Consider the following 27,365-nt stretch of genomic DNA (forward strand, 5'->3'; position numbering starts at 1 on the left):
ATTGGACCACTATAGATTTCAGACAATCGCAAAATTGAAAGGGCAGGACTTGTGTGGGTGTGAAGGTAGCTCAGGACCCTAAGGCCTCAAAGTCATTCATTGGACACACGGCATGTCAATCTTCACTTCCCAGCCAATGAGCTTGAAGCTTATAAGGAGCAGACGTGGCCCTTTGTTGACTCTTCTAGTCCCACCCCCGACTGTGGCGAAACCTTGGTGGGTCTTTCCGGCCATCCACCCCAGCCCATCAGAGGCCGTTGCCCACTTGACAGACAGTTCCTCCACTGTACCGCCCCCTCCTGTGAGCCCCCGGTCAACGGACTCCTCTCCCTGGCCACCATCTTGGCCAGCGACACCACAGCCCTATCGCTGCCCGGTAGAGGTACTGTCCGCTGCCATGTCTGACAGTGATGATGAAAACCAGGCCCCAGGTGGCCGGGAGAGTCCCGTGGGCATGGTGGGAGCCTGGGTCGGGGAAGATGGAGATCAGGATGCCCTGATCCTCAACTCCGGGCCCCAGGGGGACGGGGATGACGCAGCTGCCGCCATGGTGGCCGCAGAAGTAGCAGAGGCCTTGGAGAGCCTCGGGGAGGAGGCCGGGGCAGTGGGAGACCCTGAGAGCAACACGAGTGAGGAGGATTCTGACATTGGCCCAGCCGAGGAGGAGGAAGAGGAGGAGGAGGAGGAGGAGGAGGAGGAGGAGGAGGAGGAGGAGGAGGAGGAAGAGGAGGAGGAGGAAGAGGAGGAGGAGGAGGAGGACATGGTGCCAGGCCGGAACATGGTGATGGACCCCAACCAGTTACCCTTGGTGGGCTTCCACATCGTGTTCCTGGACCTGGTGCGCACAATGCTGCGCCGCCTGTACCACAATGACCACATCCTCGTGCGTCCTCACGGCGGCCGCAGTATCATCCTGCCCAGACATCACCTGCCAGGTCAGGCGGCCCAGATCCGCATGCTCTCAGTGCCAGATGCCTCTGGAGAGGGTGCTGCAGCCGTGCTGCCGGAGGGCTTCAGCAACAGAGCCGTAGGCTCTGGAGAGGGGTTCCCAGCCCCAGAGCCTGAGGACAAGGTGGAGGCCAAGGTGGAGGAGGAGACTGCGGCTGGGGAGATGGCAGAGGAGGCACAGGAGGAGCCCGCGCAGGAGGCCGAAGCCCCCCCGGGTGAGGATCTGGCGGAGCGGGTAGGGTCGGGTCGGGAGGCCCCAGGACCAGGGAGGCCCCTGGCAGGGGGTGGGGGGAGAGGGGGGCGCCTGTGAGCAGGCGGTGGGCACAGCTGGCGCACTGGCCGGTCATGCTCTCCCGGCTGGGTCGGGGCCCTCAACACACTGCAGGCCGAGGAGAAGCCTAACTCCATAATGGCCTTCCCCGCCTCGAGGGGAAAAGTACGTTGCCCTCTCCCGACCTCTGCTAAGAAATCTGAGCTCAGTGCAGTTCACGACCCACAGACCAATGTCCGACTGTCCCAGGGGCAGGTGTTCAGGAGGGAGCCGGGGAGGACATGGGAGGGGAGCCTGAAGGAAAAGAACAAGCAAATGGCATACCTGGTGTTTGGTTCTTGGCTTCTGAAAGTGTCAAGATTCTTAGAAAGTTGATCCCCAAACATTAAGAACTGATGCCGAGGACTTTGTAAAAATGAAATATTCAGGGGATTGAGGAACTAATGAGCTTCACCATAGAATATGTCCCTGAGGCAAAAATATTTTCCCAAGACAGTTCTGATTAGAACATACAGAATACCCTAGACCGTGGTTATTCTGATCCCTTTTTCTCTGAAAGGCCAGAAGTCATCAACAGCACAGGTTTACTAGAAAAAGAGAAATAATATCACTGTGAAAACGATCAAGCAGCAGAAATGTGAGAGCCACGGGAGTGTTGCAGCAACTAGTAGGAAGGTGCCTAGCTAGTCTTTTCCTAGTTACTTCCATCCTCCTGCTTCTCCTGAGGGTTTATGTGTGTCCCCATTCATTATGAATTGGGATTTTCTTCTGTGAATGTCTCATCCCAAAGTCTGTCTTATTCTTCACTAAAGAAACAACTGAAGAAGAGGCCCAGGGTGCTGAAAGTAAGGAAGACAAAGAGGTGTTGAACAAAAAACAGGAACCTGAAAAGGATGTGGATCCAGCAGAGATCAGGTCCAGAAAATCCAGGTATCTGTGTGTAGCTTTGAATATCACATAACCATTCCTGGCATTTACCTGTTACTGACAGCAATTCTCCCAGTAAATTAATTAAGAAAAACGTTTGTTTAAAACTAGCTTTAAAATTCAGTTTTATCTACTTAAAACGTTAATAGACTACTCATCCTATCTAATAAAAGAGTAATATGCAAATTGACCATCACTCCAACACACAAGATGGCTGCCCCCATGTGGTCAAAGATGGCTGCCCCCATGTGGACACAAGATGGCCGCCACAAGATGGCCAACAGGGGAGGGCAGTTGGGGGTGACCAGGCCTGCAGGGGAGGGCAGTTAGGGGCAAACAGGCTGGCAGGGGAGCAGTTAGGCATCAGTCAGGCTGGCAGGGGAGTGGTTAGCGGATGATCAGGCTGACAGGCAGAAGTGGTTAGGGGCAATCAGGAAGGCAGGCAGGCAAGCAGTTGGGAGCCAGCAGTCCTGGATTGTGAGAGGGATGTTAGACTGCCCGTTTCAGGCCTAAATGGGCAGTCGGACATCCCTCTAGGGGTCCCAGATTGGAGAGGGTGCAGGCTGGGCTGAGGGACACCCCCCCATACACGAATTTCATGCACCGGGCCTCTAGTACACCTAGTAATATAAAACACATTATATACTGAACTATACTTCATGGCTACTCATTTGTTCTCATGAGGTCTTCTGTCCTCTACCTGTAAAGACTAACGAATGGTAAATATATCAGTACCTAAGGCCAATATTTGTTTAGAAAACAGTTACTAGATGCAGCAGCTAAAGTTGCTGGGCTGTGTGGTTGAGCCTTCATTGCTTGGCCATAGAAATGTAGTCTGATTATTATGCTAAGTGAACTAAACCAGTTAGAGAAAGACAAATACCATATGATCTCACTTATATGTGGAATCTAATGAACAAAATAAACTGACAAACAAAATAGAAGCAGAGGCATGGATACATGGAACAGACTGACAGCTGTCTAAGAGGAGGGTGGTGGGGAGGACTAGATGAAAAAAGGTGAAGGGATTAGCCAAAGAACATATATGCTTAACCCATAGACACAGCAAACATGTGGTGATGTCCAGAGGGATGTGGGGGCAGGGAATGGGTGGAGGTGGGCAAAGGGGGGTGGTAAATGGGGACATCTGTAATCGTGTCAACAAAAATAAAGTTAAAAAAAAAAGAAATTAGTCTCCTATATGAACTAGGAGACAAGGACTACTTACAAACAGCAAAAAGTTAACAATTTCAAGTAGGACCACATTTAATGATTAATACCTAAACTTTTGGTTGTAGATTTTTGTATATTGTGTGACAGTCAAAAGAAAAGAAACTTAGTCATAGTATGATTATTGTTAATCATTGAATTGGTAATTAAGTCTCAAGGTTTATCTTATCTTTGTATATTATTTAAATGATTAAATTTTTCTTTCTTTTTTTGGCACTTTCATAGTTGTATATTTTACAACTAGAGGCCCGATGCATGAATTTGTGCGTGGGTGGGGTCCCTCAGCCTGGCGGACAATAGGGCGATCAAGGCCGTCTTGCCCAGTCCCGATCAGGCCCCGCTGGCTGGGGGAGGGACCGTGGGAGGTTGGCTGTGGGAGCACACTGACCACCAGAGGACAGCTCCTGTGTTGAGCGTCTGCCCCCTGGTGGTCTGTGCGCATCATAGCAACTGGTTGTTTGCTTGACCAGTCACAATGGTTGCTTAGGCTCTTAGATATATAGATAGCCTCTCGTATGGGAGATATGGAAAACTGAGGGCCTGGGTGGTTAAGGGAGTGTCACTTGAGGAATGAACACAGGCTTTTAAGGTGGAGAGGTTTATTTAAATACCAGTGTGGCCTCACAAGAGAAAGAAAAGGCATTTATGGTGTTAGGCAAGAGGGAGACAAGGTGGTATGATCACAATTGAAGCCATAGGTTATAGGAGTGCCCTATATCCAAAGGTGCAGGTTACAATTAGCAGATATTTGGTCCTGTCCAAAAGTCCACGGAGACATTTGGTCTATGCCAAAAGGTCCTTGATATTTAAATTCTGATTTTCTGCAAGATTGGAGCCCTGAGCCATCTACCTAACCCCATGTGCCATTACAAGCTAGGCTACTGAAGCAATAATGGTTACTATTGGCAATAAGGCCAGAATACAATTATTGGACCAATAAAACATGATATTTTTATGTATGAATCCTATAAATCAGAAGTGCATATAAACATTATGGGCTTTTTGAATCCAGGATGTTTCCTAAGCATGGGCATTCTGGACAGAACCAAATATCAAGGCATTTTAGTGTGGACCAAATTTCGCAATAGATCTCTTGGACAGAACCAAATGATCTGCAAGGCAGGTTACAAGAGGGAAGCATGTTGTTCTTCTCTCCTTATTGAGATATAGTGCACAAATGCAGCAGGTACACACAGGGCTATTTTCTTAGATTTAGAAAGTCATTGGAGTTGGTTAATGCCTTGTAAGTGTTAATTTTCTCTCATTTCATCCTGCAGTTTGGAGAACTAGAAAGAAGATAAAGAAGAATTTATTGTTCCCTCTTTTTAGGTTTTTCATTTTCATAAACCCATGTTAATTGCATTAAACACTGATATAATTTCAAAGTTCATCACCCAAAAATGTTGTCCAATGATATCTGACTTTTATTTCTTATACCTATATTTGACAGCATTTTTAGTTAAAAATAAGTTTGTTTCAATTAATAAACTGAAATGCAGGCAGAGTTTATTTAGATAAATAATCTCAACTCATATCTCTCTCACCTCTTTGTTTCGAAAGATATCACTTTCCACATTTTGTAAGCCTGTTTTAAATTATTTTATGGCAGCCCAAAATAAATTAAAATGTCAAGTTGAAAACAATTTTTGAAAGAGGGAGATGATGTCAAGCCTTTAGAGCTGCTCTGTCTGATTTGAGATGTGCTTAACTATAAAAGGTGTTACCGTTCTCACTAATAAACTGTATACTGATTACCTGTTTAAATGATAGTATATTGAGTTAAAATATACTATTAAAGTGAATTTTGCCTGTTTCTTTTTTGATGCAGCTACTATCAAACTTAAAATTACACATATGACTTGCATTATATGTCTGCTAGACAGAGGGGCTCTAGAGCAGTTTTGAAGGAAACCTCATAGATGGCCCAGCATGCCTGGAGGCCAGATGGTGCTGCTGAGCCTGGGCCCAGACATTGATTTGGAGCAGTGGTTCTCTTCGTTTGGTCCCAAAACAGCACCATGAGCATCACCCAGGAATTCTTAGGCTCCACCAAAGACCTACTCAATCAGAAACTCTAAGGGTAGCCCAGCAGCCTGTGTTTAGCAGGCTCTGCAGGGGATTCTGATGCAGTGAAGGCTTGAGAAGGACTAGTTTAAAGGTTTGAGAAGCACTATTAAAGCCACAGGGGAAGAGGCTGAGACTCACCCAAGGTAGGACCAGCCTTCACTCACTGACTCGGAACTGTTGCAGGTAAACTGAACAGGATGGCAAGGGCTGGACTGCGGAGAGCAGAACTTGCAGGGGCTGAGAGATAGGGGGGCTGAGAGCTGGTGATGGCAGCAGAAAAATGCATAAGGGGGGAAAGCTGGTTCCAGAAGGATACAAACATAATACCACATACATGAAGTCTAAAAACGTGCAAACTGATCACCATATATTGATTGTGGATACATGTATCTGGAGTAAAAAGCATGCTCATGGGAGCTGTGTACCAATGTGTGCATGTGTGGGAAAGATAAAACACTTCATTTAGGATTATGGTTACCTCTTGGAGAAAGAAAAGGAAGGGATCTTATTGAGAAGGGTTCCACAGTGGGCTTCAACTTAAGAAATGTATTGTTACATATCTTAAGCTGGGTGGTACATACATAGATGTTGATAGTATTATTCCCTATATCTTTGTGTAAGTCTGAGATATTTCCTAATAAAAATGAGAAAAATAAAAAAAGGAAAGGGAGAAAATGTGTTTAATCTGTGGGCTCTGTTTAAAGGGGGAAAAGGTGGAGTCCTATTTGACCAAAGGATCGGAGAAGGGGCAGGGCTCTTGCGGGTGAAACTAGACAGCCTCATTTTTGCATTTAGTTAAGGCTTCCTAAGTGCTCTCTTGATTGCACTGATACCTTCTCTTATATTCTATGGTAGCACATCTCATATTCTAACTTATATTGTCATTCTTTAATTGAGGTGAAATTTACATAAAAATAACCGTTTAAAAGTGAACAATTCTATGTCAATAACAATTTTGTGCATCCATCAACTCTTTAGTTCCAAAATATTTTCATCACCCCAAAACCCTGTTTCCATTAGTCACTCTCCATCTCCCCATCCCCCCATCCCCTGGCAACCATCAATCTGCTTTCCACCTCCATGAATTTACCTATTCTTGGACATATTATATAAATAAAATCATATATCTGGCCTTTTGTGTCTGGCTTCTTTCACTTAGCATGATGTTTTCAGGATTCATCCACATTGTAGCATGTATCAGTACTTCATTCCTTTTTATTTTTTTTTAAATTTTTTATTGAGGTATTATATGTGTACATATCTTACCATTACCCCCCCACCCCACACCCACACATGCCCTCACCCCCCAGAGTTTTGCGTCCATTGTTTATGCTTATATGCATGCATACAAGTCCTTCGTTTGATTTCTTATCTCCCCCCCCTCCCTAACTTTCCCCCTGTAATTTGAAAGTCTGTTTGTTGCTTTACTGTCTCTGTATCTATCTTTTTGTTCATCAGTTTATAATGTTCTTTATTATCCATAAATGAGTGAGATAATGTGGTATTTTTCTTTCATTGACTGGCTTATTTCACTTAGTATAATATTCTCCAATTCCATCCAGGTTGCTGCAAATGATGAGAATTCCTTCTTTTTTATGGCAGCATAGTATTCCATTGTGTAGATGTACCACAGTTTTCTGATCCAGTCATCTGCTGACGGGCACCTAGGCTGTTTCCAAATCTTAGCTATTGTAAATTGTGCTGCTATGAACATAGGGGTGCATATATCCTTTCTGATTGGTGTTTCTAGTTTCTTCGGATATATTCCCAGGAGTGGGATTACTGGGTCAAATGGGAGTTCCATTTTCAGTTTTTTGAGGAAACTCCATACTGTTCTCCACAGTAGCTGCACCAGTCTGCATTCCCACCAGCAGTGCACGAGGGTTCCTTTTTCTCCGCATCCTCGCCAACACTTGTCGTTTGTTGATTTGTTGATGATAGCCATTCTGACAGGTGTGAGATGGTACCTCATTGTTGTTTTGATTTGCATCTCTCAGATAATAAGTGACTTTGAGCATGTTTTCATGTGTCTCTTGGCCTTCCTTCTGTCTTCTTTTGAAAATATTCTGTTTAGGTCCATTGCCCATTTTTTTATTGGATCATTTATCTTCCTTTTATTAAGTTGCATAAGCTGCCTGTAGATGTTGGAGATTAAACCTTTATCAGTGCTAGCATTTGCAAATATGTTCTCCCATCCAGTGGGCTTTCTTGTTGTTTTGTTGATGGTTTCTTTTGCTGTGCAAAAGCTTTTTATTTTGATGTAGTCCCATTTGTTAATTTTCTCTTTAGCTTCCATTGCCCTAGGGGCAGTGTCAGTGAAGAAGTTCTTTTGGCATATGTCTGAGATTTTGTTGCCTGTGGATTCCTCTAGTATTTTTATGGTTTCCCGTCTTATGTTTAAGTCCTGTATCCATTTTGAGTTTATTTTTGTGTATGGTGTAAGTTGGTGATCTAGTTTCATTTTTTTGCATGTGTGTGTCCAATTTTCCCAACACCATTTATTGAAGAGACTGTCTTGATTCCATTGTATGTTCATGCCTCCTTTGTCAAATATTAATTGAGCATAGTGGTTTGGGTCGATATCTGGATTCTCTATTCTGTTCCATTGATCTATATGTCTGTTCTTGTGCCAGTACCAGGCTGTTTTGAGAACAGTGGCTTTGTAATACAGCTTGAAATCTGGTATTGAGATCCCTCCTACTTTATTCTTCTTTCTCAGGATTGCTGCGGCTATTCGAGGTCTTTTTTTATTCCAGATGAATTTTTGGAGAGTTCTTTCTAGGTCTGTGAAATATGCTGTTGGTATTTTGATGGGGAGTGCATTGAATCTGTAGATTGCTTTGGGTAGTATGGACATTTTAATGATGTTGATTCTACCAATCCATGAACATGGTATGTTCTTCCATCTGTTTACGTCTTCCTCTATCTCTTTTTTCAGTGTCCTGTAGTTTTCCGCGTATAGGTCTTTTACCTCCTTAGTTAAGTTTATTCCTAGGTATCTTAATTTTTTTGGTGCGATGGTAAATGGGATTGCTTTTTTAGTCTCTATTTCTGTAACTTCACTATTGGTGTATAGAAATGCCATAGATTTCTTGGCGTTAATTTTGTATCCCGCTACATTGCCGAATTCCTTTATTAAGTCTATTAGTTTTTTGATGGAATCTTTTGGGTTTTTTACGTACAATATTATGTCATCTGCAAATAAGGACAGCTTCACTTCTTCTTTTCCAATTTGGATGCCTCTTATTTCTTCTTCTTGCCTAATTGCGATAGCTAATACTTCCAGTACTATGTCAAACAGGAGTGGTGAGAGTGGGCATCCCTGTCTTGTTCCTGTTCTTAGGGGAAATGGTTTTAGTTTTTGCCCATTGAGTATGATGTTTGCTGTGGGTTTATCATAAATAGCTTTTATTATGTTGAGCTATGATCCTTCTATTCCCACCTTGTTGAGAGTTTTTATCAAGAAAGGGTGTTGGATTTTGTCAAATGCTTTTTCTGCATCTATTGATATGACTATGTGATTTTTATCTCTCAATTTGTTTATGTGATGTATCACATTTATTGATTTGCGGATATTGTACCATCCTTGCATTCCTGGGATAAATCCTACTTGGTCATGATGTATGATCTTTCTGATGTATTGCTGGATCCTATTTGCTAGGATTTTGTTGAGGATTTTGGCATCTATGTTCATGAGGGATATTGGTCTGTAATTCTCTTTCATTGTGTTGTCTTTATCTGGTTTTGGTATTAGGGTGATGCTAGCTTCATAGAAGGAGCCTGGAAGTGTTCCTTCCTCTTGAATTTTTTGGAATAGTCTGAGGAGGATAGGTTTTAGTTCTTCCTTGAAAGTTTGGTAAAACTCTCCTGTGAAGCCGTCTGGCCCCGGGCTTTTGTTTGCCGGAAGCTTTTTGATGACTGCTTCAATTTCTTCCATAGTTACTGGCCTGTTGAGCTGTTTAGATTCTTCCTGATTGAGTTTTGGAAGGTTGTATTTGTCTAGGAATATGTCCATTTCCTCCAGGTTGTCCAGTTTGTTGGAATAGAGTTGTTCGTAGTATTTTGTAACAATCCTTTGTATTTTGTCAGGGTCTGTTGTTATTTCACCTCTTTCATTTCTGATTTTGTTTATTTGGGTCCTCTCTCTTTGCTTCTTGGTGAGCCTGGCTAGAGGTTCATCAATCTTGTTTATCCTTTCAAAGAACCAGCTCTTGGTTTTGTTGATCTTTTGTATTGTTTCTTTGGTCTCTATGTCGTTTATCTCCGCTCTGATCTTTATTATTTCTTTCCTTCTGCTTACACTGGGCTTTTCTTGTTGCTCTCTCTCTAACTCTTTGAGTTTTTGGGTTAGGTAATTTATTACCATTGTTTCTTGTTTTTTGCAGTAGGCTTGTAGAGCTATGAACTTCCCTCTCAGGACTGCTTTCTCTGTGTCCCATAGATTTTGGATTGTTGTGTTTTCATTGTCATTTGTTGCCATGATGTTTTTTATTTCTTCCTTGATGTCTTTGGTAACCCAGTCATGGTTTAATAGCATGCTGTTTAGTCTCCATGTGTTTGATTTCTTTGGGTTGTTTTTATTGTAGTTGATTTCCAGTTTTATGCCACTGTGATCTGAGAAGAAACTTGATATGATTTCTATCTTCTTGAATTTGGAGAGACTTTGCCTATGTCCTAACATATGGTCTATCTTTGAAAATGTCCCATGTGCACTTGAGAAGAATGTATATTCTGTGGCTTTGGGGTAAAATGTTCTGAAGATGTCGATTAATTCCATCTGGTCTAGTGAGTCATTTAGGATTGATGTTTCTTTGCTGATTTTTTGTTTAGAGGATTTGTCCAATGGTGATAGTGGGGTATTGAAGTCTCCTACTATAATTGTATTGCTGTCAATCTCTCCTTTGATATCTTCCAGAAGTTTTTAAATGTATCTTGGTGCTCCTGTGTTGGGTGCATATATGTTTACCAGAGTTATTTCTTCTTGTTGGATTTCTCCCTTTAGTATTATGAAGTGGCCTTCAGTATCTCTTGTTATGTCCTTCACTTTGAGATCTAATTTGTCAGATATAAGTATTGCTACCCCAGCTTTTTTTTCATTTCCATTCGCCTGGAAAACCTTTTTCCATCCCTTTACTCTCAGTCTGTATGTGTCCTTTTTTTTTTTGAGGTGGGTTTCCTGTAGACAGCAGATATATGGGTTTTGTTTTCTTATCCAATCTGTTACCCTGTGTCTTTTGATTGGGGCATTCAATCCATTTACATTTAAAGTTATTATTGATAGGCACTTATTTGTCGCCATTTTTATTCTATACCCCTGTGTTCCTTCTTTGCTTCCTATTTCTTTCTTTCTTTTTTTTTTTACAGCAGACCCTTTAGCATTTCTTTCATTGCTGGTTTGGTGGTGATAAACTCCCTTAGCCCTTTTTTGTCTGTGAAGCTCCTGATTTCACCTTCAATTTTGATTGATAGCCTTGCTGGGTACAGTATTCTTGGATTGAGACCCTTCCTTTGCATGACTTTGTATATTTCATTCCATTCCCTTCTGGCTTGATGAGTTTCTGTTGAGAAATCAGTTGCTAGTCTGATGGGGGTTCCTTTGTATGTAACTGTCTGTCTCTCTCTGGCCGCTTTTAAGATTCTTACTTTGTCGTTGGTGTTTGCCAACTTAATTATAATATGCCTTGGTGTCGGTCTTTTGGGGTTCATTTTGCTTGGAACTCTGTGAGCTTCTTGGATTTGTGTGGGTTTTTTCTTCCCTATATCAGGGAAGTTTTCTGTTATTATTTCTTCTAACAGGTTTTCTATTCCTTGCTCCGTTTCCTTTCCTTCTGGTACCCCTATTATCCTGATGTTGTTTTGTTTTGTGTTGTCCCGAAGTTCCCTTAGGCTCTCCTCATGCTTTCTAATTTTTGTTTCTAGAAGCTGTTGTAATTGGGTATTTTTTTCCATCTTGTCTTCTAGCTCACTTATGCAGTCCTCTGCTTCTTCTAGTCTACTCTTGATGCTTTCTATTGAGTTCTTTACAGCAGCGATGTCATTTTTCATTTCGTCTTGGTTCTTCTTCATTTCCTCTTGGTTCTTACTCATATTGTCGAATTTGTCTTCCACCCTTTTCAGCCACCTTATGACCATTTCTCTGAATTCTTTCTCTGATAAGTTGTTTGCCTCTAGCTCATTTACTTCCTTTTCTGGTGATGCCTGCTTCTCTTTCCTGTGGTGGCTATTTCTTTGTCTCCCCATGGTCTCTCTTCTCCGGATGTCTGGTTATATAGTTCTCTCTCTCCGGCGTTGATTTAAAGGTACAAAATACAACACAACCAGGCACAACACACAAGGCACTAAACAGAATTGTATTCACGATATTAATAACCTCCAATAAAGGTAACCACCAGAGAAAGACAAATTAGGGAATAGGAGTGGAAGAGGGAGAGTAAAAAGAAAGAACAAAAAAAAAAAAGAGTATGAATCTGAACTTGGGAGAAGAGCAGGAAAAAAAAAGAAAAGAAAAATAAGAGAGACAAGAACAATACTAAGAGAGAAAAGGGGAACAAACTATATATATGGGGAGTAGACTCCACTAGAACAACCACTAATCCAAGCAAATTCCAGCAACACGAGCCTGGAGATTAATACAAACTGCAACACCAACTAATATCAAGTGAGGCAAGGGAAAACAAAAGTAAAAAACAAACAAAAACAAAGCAAACAATAGAACCAACCAACCAAACAAAAAGAATAATCAATACAATCTCATAAAAAAGCATAAAAATTCAATCTAATCAACATTCAAGCAAACAACAACAAAAGGCCAGAGAGAAAAATAATTTTTTTTAAGGTAGCGTAGAGAGAGGTATGTATAGATTTGGAGCAGGGGGTTGGGAATTAGATATATAAGTAGGGTGAAATTTTAGCAGAGGGTAAACTGAAAAAGTAGGGAAAATCTAAAGCCAGAAAGGGTTAAGAAAAAAAGGAGACCAAAAGGGGAAAGGTTAGGAGGAGAGTGATGGCAAAATGTTAGCGTTGAGATAGGGTAAGGGAAAGATGCAAATAGAATGTAGGACACTAATCACAAAATAAAGAGAAAATCTAATGACATTTAAAAAAAAAGTAAAATAGTAATAATAATGCTGATTGAAAATAAAAATGTAATAATTAAAAAGGTGAAAATCGAGTGAGGAAAAAGAAAAAAATTTTGTTTCTTAAGTAAAAGATGCAAAAAATGAAAATAAAAAAATTAGAATAAAAAATTGAAAAAAAAATTGAAAAAGAATTAAAAATTAAAAAATAGGAAGACTAAAATGTGCAGTAGCGGCTGTCATTCACTTCCTCTATTATTCTGTTTGGTATGCCTGTTTCCCAGTCTGGGCGGTATTTCAGTTCAGCTTCGTTCCTCTGCTCCTCAGTGTTGTAAGCCAGTCCTGCTTTTTAATCCGGCTGTTGCTTTTAAGAGGTCACTTCAGTTAGCAACTCAGAGGACCCCCTTCCACATTCACGGATCACGGCAGCTCCAACTGCCGCCGGTTTTTCTAGGCACAGACCTCCCGGTTCCCGCCGGTCCCACGGCTCGCGCGCTTCCCTCCCACCGCGGGGATTGGAAACCACACCTTATTTCAGGCGAAATCTGACCTTTCCGTGGTTCAGTGAAGGGTTCCTTTGAATCCGAATGTTTGCGCCGATAGGGGACCGGTGTTCTGGTGCTCGCAGCTGTTCAGTGTTTGCAGTTGTCGCGGAAAGTCAGGTTTCCAATAAAATCCTCCTTTCCTTGCAAGATGGCGAGGCGCCCGGTGAGCCCGCAGCTCTAGGAGGGGATCCAGCCCCTGTGGGTGCTGCACGGTCAGGGGAGCCCTGGCCAGCACTCCCCCGCCTTCTCCTGGAGTTTAGCTGTCCCTTGGCTTGCCAATATACACTCCCCCTGCGAACCTCTGCTGCTCCTACTCTCCGCCCCAGGACCAGACTCCAAACACGACTCTATTCCGTCGCCATTTTTTCTCCTACTCCTTCATTCCTTTTTACAGCTTAATAATATTCTATTGTACGCATGTACCTCAATTTGTTTATCCATTCTTCTATTGATGGACATTTGTGCTGTTTCTACTTTCGGCTATTATGAATAGTGCTAATATGAATATTCATGTCCTAGTATTTATTTGTGCATTATGTGTGTGTGTGTGTGTGTGTGTGTGTGTGTGTGTGTATCTACTTCCCCTGCCCCCCAACCCCTGATCACCTGGACTGTGAACTTCTGAATGGTTGGGACCATAAAAGTGTTTATCTTTCTTTTCCAAAGGCTACTGAGCTTTTCACTTAGTAGGTGTTCTACTAATGCCTGTTAAAGTGAAGCAAACTTCACATGCCCACAATCACTTTTTGTATGTGTCGATGTTTTAAAATGTATTATGTATTCCTTATGGCTGGAACCACATGGTGAAACAGAGAGGCACAGGCCCCTTGTCATCATTACTTAAAATAAAAGGGCAGGCCAATAGACATTTTTCTATATAGTGATTTGAGCACCTTCAAATTGTTTTTGATTTTTCAGTGCTTACATTGTATAAGTTGATAGTATAGTCTTGCTCTTAGTCCCAGGCAAAAGGAATTTCTGTCGTGAGCTCCGTGCTTTAGAGTCCCCACTTTTGTCCTCTTCCAACCATGCCCCTCCCTACAGGGCCAGGAGCCCAGCCCATGGAAGAAGGGGTGTGCCCCTGCTAGCCCGTGTTCCAGGTACCTGGCACCCCTTTATAGCCCCAAGTCTGTTTCCAGGGCCTGTGTGCTTCTCTTGGGGCTGTCCTTGGGAGGGCTGACTACACTGCTGGGGCCTGTGCTCCCAGGCCTAAGGGGTGGTAGTATATACCCAGAACTAAGGATGGGTCTGGTCTAGGTGATTGAGAAGGGGGACAGCTCTTCCTACACCATTGGAGCAGGACTTACAGGAGTCTGAAAATTCGAAATCTCAACCTAGCTTTTCAGGTGGTTATGAGAGTACATTTGTCATAAAGAAGATACAATTTACTTTACTTAATGGTTTATTTGTTATTTTAAATATTTTTATACATTTGGGTATGTGGATCCCTAATTGAACTCTTTTACTGAACCCCACAAATTTTACAAATGCTTCAGGAGGGCCAGGTTAAATATCTGATCTATTACCCCTTTCCCTTGATTGCTCCATATTACAAGTTGTTACCTGAGCACAGCAGGGCCCTTTCCTTTCGATAGTGGCTCGTTCCAATAGCCCATATTGCTTTAGGACTTGAACCCAGTCCCTTGGGCAGGCTGGAGTACCACCATCTTGCCCCCCCCCCCCCATACACACTCATCCCCATCAGCATTCTTTCTCCTACCAGTCTCTTTGCTCCCCAGGTGTTTACACAGATGAGAACCTCTTCTTCAATACCACCCTCTCCTGTACAAATACCCAACTAGAGGCCATCAGCTTGGTCAGGCACAACTTGGTTATGCCATACACAACTTCTTCAGATAATTTTGCTTCTCTGATAACCCTCTGGTCTGAACAGTCAATATTTTACTTGATTTCCCTCCCATGTGACAGACAGAGATGACTACAGAACAAGCTTTATTTACTTTATTTGCTTTGCAAAATCAAGAATGCTAAAAACTGAAAACTTGTCAAAATGTGCCTGTATGCATTAAAAAAACTTAACATCTACTTTAAAACAGAGTTTTGTTATTACCCGTGGAAAAGAAATTGTTAATGGAGTGTTCTTAGAGTGAGAATAACCTAATAGTGGTCCACCCTGAGCAGTGGTCGGCAAACTCATTAGTCAACAGAGCCAAATATCAACAGTACTGTTGATATTTCTTTTGAGAGCTAAATTTTTTAAACTTAAACTTCTTCTAACGCCACTTCTTCAAAATAGACTTGCCCAGGCCATGGTATTTTGTGGAAGAGCCACACTCAAGGGGCCAAAGAGCCGCATGTGGCTCGCGAGTTGCAGTTTGCCGACCACGGACCCTGAGAAAAGGAGGAAGGGAGGTATAGCAACTTATCTACATGATTACCTGGGTAAAGGGCATCTATCTTAATGAACTATTCACTATGGGAATACAAAGGAAATCAAACCAAATCAATCAAAAACCTAACATTATCAAAAGGGTAAAGATACAGTACCAGGAAAGATAGAAGTTTTATAGAGAAAATGCAAAATCCAGCATATGATTATACAATGTCACACTATACCATCAGCAAAACCAAGCACTGAAAGCGTTTAAATTAGCTCTAGCATCTCACTGCCCATCTGAATCTCTTTTCCATGAAGCAACACCCCACTCAGAACTTAAAGGTGCAGTTATATCTATCCCTGCATTTCTGTTTAAGCAAAGTAGCCCCAAGGTGGTAGAGGCAGACATAGTGAAAGTGTCTCATATACTAAGACACTTCTGGGTCTCCTAAGAAAATGAGCTAGATACTGTGCAGGCATCCAAATGGAGCTCTCCCTTAGTGTTTGGTATATTTGGGGAATGGAGTAGAAGGGAAAGGTGAGTGGCTCACTGGGGAGGTGAGGGCTGTCAAACTTTTGAGGTGTGTGTCTTTAGGAAAGAGGGCAGGAAGAGGCTGATTTAATCACTCAAGGCTTCCAGTTACCAGAAAGTTAACTGTTCTATGGCAGTCTTGCTTTGGGCTAAAATCTTGTGAAACAGAGTTTTCTGAGGGAAAGGGAAAAGAAAGTAGGCTATGCAGAGGTCTCCACCTTAAATCTGGAGCCAGGGGGTAAGGCATCTCTCAAGTGGCCCCAGACTTCCTTCATGGAAGGCTTTTTGGCTAAAAGTATATGTTTTGGCATCTACAGAATTTTGAATTTCAACAGGGTCTTCAGTGTTTATAAAACAGGATATGGCCCTAGCCAGTTTGGCTCAGTGGATAGAGTGTCTGCCTGCAGACTGAAGGGTCTCAGATTGGATTCTGATCAAGGGCATGTACCTCGGTTGCAGGCTCCATCCCTGGTCTGGTAAGGGCGTATGCGGGAGGCAACCACTGATGTCTCTCTCTCTCCCCCACCCCTTTCACTCTCTCTAAAAAAATCAGTGGAAAATATCCTTGGGTGAGGATTAACAATAAAAACAGGATATGTATGATATCTAGTACACTTCTGAGCAACTGGAGAGGGTCGCAGTGGCGTTGGGGAAAGCAGTCAAAGACTGGTGAACTAACCATCCAGAGGAGCATGATAACCTCCAAGCAATATTCTGCCTCACAGGGAGGTACTCACTGCTGCCAGACCTGTGACAGACTGATATGGTGAATGTGTAAAGAGAGAGCTCTGAATAAATTGCAGGCATTGGGATTTCCCAGGTATACAAAGAAGGTGTTTTAAAGGGCACTGGGCTGACTGAGGGATGGGCTGTGCAAAATTTTTCTTGGAGACCAGGATTTTCACTTCCACCACCTTTTCTAGGGGCTTTTGCAAAGCTTGGAGCAGCAACCAAAAACTAAAGCACTTAACTAGGCTCATAAATCTAAAAGCCAATCCGTGGGCCAAATCATCTGGACATTTCCACTAGAATTAATTTATTTGATCAAGGGAAATGACCCCTATCTTAGTTGCTCCAACAAAATGTTTTTACTTTTGCCCTTCTAAAGCACATTGTCCAACGTTAAAGATTTCAAAATTCTATAGTACTGCAAACATTTTACATAGTTTTTATAGAGGAAATGCTGGGTTTTAAGATGCTGGTAGTGACTGTACTAAACATTAGGCATTCGTGGCATTTGTTTCACTCACATAATTATTAGTTTTAATTCCCGTTATAAGGCTTTTTTGCTTATCAGAAAGTTGTTACATTTCTAAATAATTCAGTGCATAGCATTAATAAAGCTCTTGGCAATTATCATTTGAAATGCTGATGCTCCACCCAGGAGCTATTTATTGCATGATTTCTGTTATTTGGCTCCATGCTTTGGCTTTCTTCTTGGCCATGGAGAACCAGATTGGCTCAGCTGGCTCTTGGAACATGGCTGGGTGAGCTGAAGATTGTCTGGTTTCTTTTATCATGGCAGGCACTTGAATTATCTTCTCATTTTCACATCCTACTGGAACCACAGCAAATAATACACAAGCAGTAAGAAGACCCAGAGGTACTGAGCTATGTTTAAAGAATACAATAAAATTTTCCTTCTTTCATGTTTATTCTGTTTTCTCAAACTTAATGCATGGACAATGCCATGGGTGGTATGGCAAAGGGGTAAAATCAATATGGCTATGGCACAGGGATGTGGACAAGGGAAGGTCTGAGAGAAAATGCTTACAGCTGTAACTGCCAATGTTTGGGTGGTTATTACTGGATTGGCTTATACTTTTGAATTGAGATCAGAAAGAAATCATATTATATGGTATCTTCAGTTTTTTAAATTTCTAGTATTTTTCTTTCGCTAACCCATGATGTTGTGTAACATAAATGATGACAAAGTAGCTCCACCTGGTAAAAGTCTATGCTAAATAACACTGTACCAACTACTCTAACCAAGCAGACTTACCTCCCTATTCCCCAATTCTACTCCTTTCCTCATCCTGTTTTATGGTTGATTAACTTAGTGGCTTAGACTCAATCAGTGGTTCTCAACCCTGGCTACACATTAGAATTTCCTAGAGCTTTTTAAATATACAAAGGCCCAGCCCTGGCCAGTGTGGTTCAGTTGATTGGGCATCGTTCAGTGCACCAAAGGGTTGCCAGTTCAATTCCTGGTCAGGGCACATGCTTAGGTTGCAGGCTCAATCCCTGGTAGGGGCATGCAGGAGGCAGCTGATTGATGCTGCATTCTCAAGTTGATGTTTCTCTCTCTCTAAAAATCAATAAACTATTCTTTAAAAATAAATAAATAAAAATACCAAAGCTTATGTCATTTCCTAAACTAACTGAATTAGGATTTCTAGAAATGGAGCCAGGAACATCTGTAATTTTTTGAAAAGCTTACCAGGTGATTCTAAAACAGTCAGTTGAGAACCACTTGACAGGAGTATAGTGCCCATGAGATTATTAATAACTATAAGCAGGTCAGGTGCTACTATTTTATGGCCAGAAAATGGGTTACCAAATTCCTAGTCTAATTCTTCATGAAAGGGACTAAGGGAAAGGACAAAGATGATTCAATATAAATCCATTGTCCCGGGCCCCTGCTCCTGCTGAAAAAACAAACAAACAACCCTCTGGCATATAACTCTGCTGATGAAATTACACTCTATTCTATTCCAGCATAACTTTTTTTTTCCACTTTCAGCATTTCCCCACCTCTTATACCTCTGATTAGAATATAGAGGGGCTAAAACAAGCCTTTTAAAAAGTTTTAAAAAACAATTCAATACCATTGGGTCTTTATAGTGGATCATTCTTAATAGTTTCATTGTAAACAGAGAAGGTGAGAACACACTGCTTTGCTATGAACTGAAAAGTAACTTGGTTCTTTTCTCTTGAATACTAGCCTCAGGAACATTTTAGTACACGATCATAATTTTGTACTTACACAATTTCCTCAGTAGGGTAAAAAAAAATGGAAGCTACTCTGAAAGTTACACACTGGACTTATAACAGCGATAATGATTGGATTTTCCTAAATCAAGTCAATATCTGTATCTAATGGAAGAGCCATGAGAGACTCAATGAAGCTGATTTGGAGTTGGGGGTGGGAAGATATATATTGTCAGAGCTTGAAAATGCAAGAGTTTCACAGCATTCTGCCAGGGATGTTTGGGGGGGTGTTATGTGCGTGTGTTTACCTGCTTTGGTATAGTCAAGTAGCTTTATCTGTGCCGTCTTCTGCTGTCTATTGACATTGGAAATGGAAATCTCTCTTTGTTGGCTTCGTTTTGCAAGGTCAGCTCCCTTTAATACAAAAATGAAAACAGGAAGCTTGTAAGGCCTAACATGAAAACAGCAAATTACTTATTCAGATGATCACAAGGTATAAGCCCTTTCCTGGGTATTATGAGGCCAAAATTAATAAAATGGAAAGATATGGAGTGATAAAGATAGAAAAAGATAAGGAAAGAAATAGCAGTGAGAGCCCCCTTGGTTCAGAATTTAGGTTCACAAAACCTAAGCTGGTTCAAGTTTACCACTTTTCAGATCTGGAAAAAAGGTTGTATAATCATACAAATAGTGTAAACAGGTTGACATGAGAATTATTTATCTTGAGAACAACCTTTTCCCTAGCACTTAACAGCAAGCTAGCAGAATGTGGTGGTTATAATCAAGTGTTATCAATTAACTGAAGTGAGTTCTATAGGATTTCTATTGAGCAAAACTTGTTGACATCTGACTTGCACTCCTTGCATTAGAAAACAATATAACTATAGGTCTTTTCAAAATTGTACAGTTTAAGCTTTTCAAATGAACCTCTCCATACTGATCTAAATTAATGTGTGTGTGTGTGTGTGTGTGTGTGTGTGTGTGTGTGTGTGTGTGTAAAATATCTGTAAGGATAGTTCTTCAACTTTCACCCCAGTTATAAAAAACTTTCACCCCAGTCATAAAAAATCCTTTCATGGAATCTGCTTTAGAATATTTAGGACAGGATTTGATTTATAGAATCTTTTCACATGCATTACTTTCATACACTCTTTAAGAGCACTAAGCGGGGCAAATTTGTTTGAGTACAAAGCAAGTCTTTTCCTTTGAAGAGTCCTCCTGTCTTGATTAATGCAACCAAAGAAGTGGGAAGCTGCATGTCTGGCAAAGTTCCCAATGCAACCTTTGGGAGTGTTTTGTGGGCTGCCCCAGGTCCTACCTCATATCTAGGCACTTTAGTGCCAGCCTTTGCTTCAGCTCTATTCTTGGTTTTCAGCTCTTTCGTAGGAACCTGGGTCGTGGAATTCTTCTGCTTCTGCTTGACCATGGTTATCCAAGATGGCTCTGAGGTGGCATAACCTGAGTGTTTATCAGGAGCCTTTCCTGAGAAGGGAAATAAAGAAGTTAGAACTGAAGCAAGGCTGGGGCCTACCCATAATAATGTCCCAGTGGGATCCTTGTGAATTGCCCAGTGAAAATAAATAGATATCACATAGAAAAGAGCCCCCTTCTTTTGTACCCTCCCACAACCTAGTAAGGCAGGAGTTCTTTGGGTAGCTAAGAAGCTGTACTTCGAAGTTTACATACTGTTCTCTTACTGGTACCTTTCCCTTCCTTGTCCATCCCTCTTCCTATCTCTAAATCATGATAGGACAATGGTTGCCAGGTGGGCTAGAAAAATTCCTAGGAGGCTAGAGGTTCGGGCCATTAGCCATTAATGCCATTCCTCTAACTCCAAGGAAATGCTTACAGTATTTGTTACTTCATAGTTCCTCATGCAAGTGTGTAGGTACATGGGTGTGGTTATAGGCACATACAAGACTATGTGATGGTGAGTCTGAAGATGCAAAGACTTTGTGAGAGATTAGTGCTCAAAAGATCACCTAGTTCTGGATTCTTAGACATTTCAGGTGAGGGAAGAAGCTCTGGAAGTACAACCACTTACAGTAAATTAATATTTCAAGCTGAGAGTCTGAACATAGTGCTCTATTAATGAGCTGTCTTTAAAAATCCACATGGTGTTGGTGGTAGCATAATACATGTAAAAGTGTTTTGAGGAAATCATAACATTTCATTCAAATGTAAGGTGTACAGAGGGTGGGAGAGAGGGAATGGGAAGACGGTCATGTGTCCATTAGAGAATCCTTTAATCTAGAATGGGGCACTATCCTGCCCCCAAATCAACAAACCAGCCCTATCAAAGGAAAAACTCAGCAGGCTAGGCTAGAACAGATTTCTTCCCATTCAAGACTTTGATTTACAGTTCTTCCCTCCACTTGGTACCTAACTGCCATCTAGAAAGATAGTCTCACCTGGAATCTTGTAATCAGGTTTCTTCTTGGGCATGCTGTCATATTTGGGCTGGCTCTTTTGCTTCTCTGCAACGTCAGATGTTGTGGTAAGGTTCTTGGCGATGCCCAGGAGCCCCTGGGAAGCACTTCTGATTTGTGGTTCTCTACCTGTGTAAGATGAAACTGGGCCCAAGGAGAGTGAAGGAAGCTTGGTAGAATTGTTTTGTTCCTTACTCTTGTACTTCTGTGAGGAAGGGATCCTTTTCAGTCGAACTCCAAAGACGTTTTCAACATCAGCCTCACTGGTGGATAAATTTGAATAGTCGTTATTTTGATCACTACTCTCAAGAACATCCTCCTTAGAGTAAGTGTCCCCGGAAGTGGATGGTGGCCAGGCAGGAGCAAGGGTGAACCTCACAGATTTGGTAGCAGGAGTTGAGATGTCCTTGAAGAGGTCTTCAGAGTCTTGGCTGTGTCCCCTAGTTTTGCTTGGAGAAGCTGGACCTCTTGGGAGGGCCCAGCTGCTAGGATTGCTCTCAAAAATGGTTCCCTTGGCAGCAGCACTCATGGAACTTGAATAAACTTGTTGCTTATATTGAGGGTCTGCAAAAGCCTGGAAAGGGTGTCTGGGAGGCAGACGATTCTCAGCACTGCTCCTCTCTACAGGTACACTCACTGAGCCTGTTGAGGAAATCTGTGGCTGGAATTCAGCCCCATCCTCAGCTTGAATAGGGCATTTGGAAGGCAGCTGCTCTTCAGAACTCTTCCATTCTTTAAGAGAGCTCTCAGAAACTGAGGATACTTCTTGCTCATACTTAAGCTTCCTCCATGCCTGGGAAAGGTATCCAGGAAGCAGCTGCTCTTGAGGATAGCTGCACTTAACAGGAGCATTTTCTGAATATGAGAAAACTCCTTGTGGGTCTTCAGGCCTCCCCGAGGACTGTAAAGGGTGTTTCATAGGCAGCAGCTTTAAAGAAATGCCTCCCTCAATATCAGCACTCTCACAACCTGAGAAAACTTGGTGCTCAACTGCAGGTTTCAACAAATATTTGGAAGGTTGATTAGAAGACAGAGGATCCACATAAACCTGCTCCTCCATATTGGGGCTCTCTGAAAAGACATGCTGTGCCATAAATTTCACAAATGACCGAGAAGGACACTTGAGATGTAGTGATTTCTTAGACATGCCTCCTTCAACAGCAGTGTTCTCTGGATGTAAGGATATTTCTTGAATGTTAGGCTTTGAGAAGTGGGTAGGATATTCGATAGGCAGTGGCCTCTCAGAAATGCACCCAACAGCAGCATTCTCAGAAGTTGGCATCATTTTCTGGATTTTATGTCTCACAATGGACCAATGTCTGGGAGGCAGTAGCTCTGTAGAAATATCCCCCTCAATGGCAACACTCTTTGGACCTGCAGAGATTGGTTGTTTGACTACTGATTTCATCCAATGCTGTGAAGGCTTTCTGAGAGGCAGAGGCTCCATAGAAATGCTCCTCTCAGTCATGGTGCTCTCTGGACCTGCATAGGTTTGTTGCTCAAATTTAGGGCTCACCCAGGGCTGCAAAGTGTATCGAGGAGGCTTCAGCTGCACAAGACCACTCCATTCTTCAGGAGCACTCATCGAACCTGAGAAGACTTCTTGCTCAGCAACTGGTCTCCTTAGGGACTGAGAAGGCATTTTGGGAGGTAGTGGCTCTGTAGGATTTCCCCACTCCACAGCAGTGCTCTCTGGACTTGCAGAGGGTTGTTGTTCAAAGCTGGTGCTCACCCAGGAGTCCATTGTATGTCTGGGAGGCATCAGCTCCACAGGATCGCTCCATTCTGTGGAAGCACTCCCTGGGTCACTGGGAATAGTCTGAGGCTGGAAGTTAAGCTTCACCAATGGCTGTCCAGTGTAGTTTGGAGGCAGGGGTTCCACAAACATGTCCTTACTACTAGCAGTGTTCTCTGAGAAGACATGCTTGTCTTGAGGATTTGTTGAGCATTCAGGGAGTGTTGGCTCCACTGAAATGACCTTATCAGCACCCTCTGAACCTAAGAACACATTTTGTTCAACTTTTGGGTTCATCATGGGCTGGGCTAAAATGTTAGGAGAAGGAGGCTCCATAGAAATGCTCCCCTTAACAGCTGTGCTCTCTGGACCTGCAGAGATTTCTTGTTCAGCTATTGGTTTCACTGGGGGCTGAGAATTATTTCTTGAAGTAATAATTATATCCGTAGAAGTGATCCCTTCAATTTCTGGACCTGAGGAGATTGGTTGCTCAATTTTATACTTCATCAGGCGCCTTGAATGCATTCTGGGAGGTAGTGGCTCCATAAAAATGCCCCACTCAGGAGCAATACTTGCTTGACCTGCAGAGGCTTGTTCCTCAGATTTAGGGCTCAGCCAGGGATGGAAAAAGTTCATGGGAGGTGTTGACACCCATTCTGAAAAAGCACTCGCTGAACCTGAGGAGAGTTGCTGCTCAACAGATGGCTTCACAGAGGGCTGAGGAAGGTGTCTGGGAGGAGTCTGCTCCATAGATACAACCAACTCCTCCTCAAGTGTATTCTTTGAAACCGAGATTTCCTGTTGGGTTGTGGGCGTCCCCAACACCGGGGAAGGATGTCTGGGAGGCATATCTTCCTCAGAACTGCTCCAATCATTAGGATTACTGTGTTTTGCAGAATTGCTATTTGCTTCTGTGGGCACTTTGTCTTCAGGCTCCTCCAAAGCCTGGGAAGCACATCTGGCAGCCAGCTGCTCATGAGAACTGCACAAGTTCCCAACAAAACTTTTTGAATCTGGGAAGGCTTCTTGATCATCTTTGGACTTCATCATGGACTGGAACGAATATTTGGGATCCAGCTCCTGTTCAGAACCACTGCCTTTCTCGGAAGAAGCACTCTCTGAATCTGAGAGTAATTCTTCATCTTTGGGCTTCCTCGAAGACTGGAAAACGTATCCAGGAGTCAGCTGTCGATCAGAACCACTTTCCACCTCTGAAATACTGTCTGAATCTAAGGAGACTCCTTCAGCTTCCGGCTTCCCCAAAGATTGGGAAAGGCTTCTGGGAGGCATCCTCTCTACAGAAATTCCTCCCTCTGTCAAAGCACTTGCCATATCCAAAACACTTGCTGGAAAGGCCTGGATGACATTTCCAGAAGGCGTTTCCTTGCAGATAGTTGAGATATCCTGAGCTGACTTCATTTCAAATTGGTCACTTTTTGAATCAAAGCTGGAAGCTTCTTCCTCTTCTGGCTGAATATGAGAGGGATCCATATGCACCTGAGCCTCCCCTGCCACTGAGAACATGGTATCTTCTTGGCTCGTAGAAGGGTTTTCCACCATTGATGAAAGAGAAGTTATGGCTTCTGACTTCTTAGTTCCAGAAACCCCATCTTCAAGGTATTGTGATGGACCACTAGCCATGGACTCTTTCATGTCATTAGGTCTGATATATGATATTGATGTTTTTCTGGTTTTAACATCTAAACCAGCCATTCTCCTTCTCGTGTCACTTTCATCTGAAAGCAACTCCTGAGGAGTAGTGTTTTCTACTTGTGGAGCTCTGGGCTGCTTCATGACTTGTGTCTCCAAGGAAAAGTGGCAGAAAGGGCTATCCCTGGCAATCTTGTCAGCAGATGGGTACCCAGCTCTATTACCTAAGTCAAGCCCTGGACTAGGTTGTATAAAGCTCCATCCTTTGGATCCACACTCATTCTTTTCTGAAACACTTGATTCTTTTTTTCCACGTCGTTTTCCATATGCTGCTGGCCATGAGCAGCCCTGACTCTCAGCAGCATCTGCATTTGCAGCCTGGTCTGTTGTCTTATAAATCTCAGTTTTGATGCTCTGTTCCTGACTTGAGTGACCTGTACCAGATAGAAATAAGAAAAGGAAAAATATGTGTGCTTTTGACTTCCTAAAATAAGAACAATTTGCCTTGGCCTAATGGGTACCTATTTGGTATTGAATTTTCTAGCATGAAGAAGTAGCTATTCAGAAGCTAGAGCAACTGGTCACTAAAAGTGAAGTAAAATCCCAGTTTTATGAACTGATTCTAAGGTTGGCTCATTACCATTATATCAATAGTCTTGCCCACCATTAGGAGTGAGACACATCAAAAGACAATTTTTGAACCTGCAGCAATGATTATCTTTTAGGAAACCAACTGGGGCAGGGCAAGGGGAAATTTTACTTCCTAATTAGTATTTGTATTTTCTACTTAATTCTACTTAATTTTCATGTAATATGCAGGTAATGCTTTATTTTTTTTAGAAAGGTGTGAGCAGGGGTTATCTGGAGGTAAAATTATAGCTCCTTTTTCTTCTGTTTCCTACTCTCTTGGTTTTTGTTTGTAAATCCTCACCTGAGGACATTTTCATTGATTTTTTTTGTTGAGAGAGAGAGAGAGAAAGAGAGAGAGAGAGAGAGAGAGAGAGAGAGAGAGATGTGATAAAGAGACATTGATTGGTTGTCTCCAGCATGCACCCTGACCAGGGCCGGAGATCAAACCTCCAACCTAGGCATGTGCCCTGACCGGGAATGGAACCCAGGACCTTTCAATGGATGGAACAACACTCCTACCGCTGAGCCACACGAGTCAGGGCTACTGTCTTGTATTAAATTAATCTGATGTAATATACATGCAAAGAAATTCTTGCAAGCCTTAATTGCATTAGTCCATAGGCTTCAGGTCAAGCAGAAGGTAACAGTTGTACAGATCTCTCCTCTCTCTATTTTTTTAAAATATGTTTTTATTAATTTTTAGAGAAAGAGGGATAGAGAAATAGAAACATCAACGAGACGAGAAACATCATCAATCTGCTGCCTCCTGCACGCCCCCTACTGGAGATTGAGCCTGCAATCCAGGCATGTGCACTGACTGGGAATCGAACCTGTGACCTCTTGGTTCCTGGGTCAATGCTTAACCACTGAACTACACCAGCTGAGCTCCTCGCTATATTTTTTACTAAGGAACTCAGCTTGATGCCCAGGTGGGAGGGCCCTCACTGCCTTCCCTCCCCCATCCTACACTGCATCCCTAGCTCCACCTGGTGGCTTTATATCCAGCATACAGCACTGAGCATAGCTGGATGCACTCCAAACTATTCCCATTATGTGAAAATCCAATCAGTATCTGCCCCCATGGACACTGAATCAGTTCTATCCTCTGTTCATAAAAGGACAAATATTAAAAGTAAACATGAAAAAAACAATAAAAAGAAAGTAAAAAGGAATTACTCATTTCTTTCTCTCTGTTTCTCTCTGCAGAACAATTTCGTTAGTTTTCATGAAAAAAATTGTTTAGGAATATCCTATCTTTGAACTCATTTGTGGAAAAATATGAAATAATTGTTTGACTTAATTTATGGAACTGGGATTTTGTTTTATCAAGTATTGCTTGAAATTAGGTTGCCATCAGCTGGAGCCAACATCCACATATACACACACACAGAGATTTTCACTCCCATGGTATTATGGGATTTGATGCGTGTCAGCTATAAAAGACATCTGTCTGCAGCTGCCCTAGCCCTCTTAGCCCATGAATATGGGAACTGGTCTCACTGTTAATGCAAGACCTTTTCTCTCTACAGCAGTGGTTCCCAACTTTTTTTTGGCCATGCCCCACCTAAGCATCTCTAAAATTCTGATGCCCTTCCCCGTGACATATGATTTTTATTATTCAAAAAGTGAACTCCTATTCATGTGGAAGAAGCCTATAAGGCCATTAACTTGGTCTAAACAAGCTTCCAAAGAACATGGCATCCATGAAAGAGAAAAATAAAAGAACGAAAGAACAGTTGAAGTACTGAGGAAGAAATCACTAAGAAATTGTTAAAAATAATAATAATATGAAGTGATATGAAAAAATAGCAAATAAAGTTTCAAAACATACAATAGAGAACTGAAATGCATAAATATGTCAATATATATTTATATACTGTATATGAGGCCCCTAGAACCATAAAAAATGAAAATGTTCACTGTTAATAACTCATTCTCAAATTTCCCCTCTTAAAAATCAAATTGCCCCCTTAAAAATCAAATTGCCCCCCTTAAAAATCAAATTTCCCCCTGTGGGGGATATGCCTCACATTGGGAACCACTGCTCTACAGGAAG

The 27,365-nt window shown here is 42.2% G+C and overlaps 1 protein-coding gene across 1 annotated transcript in view; it reads right to left on the reverse strand.

Annotated features, from left to right (window-relative positions):
* Positions 1-17,325: 17,325 nt before the first annotated feature.
* KIAA1210 overlaps positions 17,326-27,365 on the reverse strand; it is a gene marked incomplete at both ends in the record, with an annotated part of 57,785 nt that continues 47,745 nt past the window's right edge. Inside the window, 4 exons of the mRNA XM_079764572.1 lie at positions 17,326-17,492; positions 21,277-22,776; positions 23,401-24,130; positions 24,239-25,113. Coding sequence (XP_079620698.1) covers positions 17,326-17,492; positions 21,277-22,776; positions 23,401-24,130; positions 24,239-25,113 — 3,272 coding nt within the window. The remainder of the gene's footprint in view (positions 17,493-21,276; positions 22,777-23,400; positions 24,131-24,238; positions 25,114-27,365) is intronic.

This window comes from Cnephaeus nilssonii (assembly GCF_951640355.1).
Source record: "Cnephaeus nilssonii genome assembly, chromosome: X".
Lineage (NCBI taxonomy): Eukaryota > Metazoa > Chordata > Mammalia > Chiroptera > Vespertilionidae > Cnephaeus > Cnephaeus nilssonii.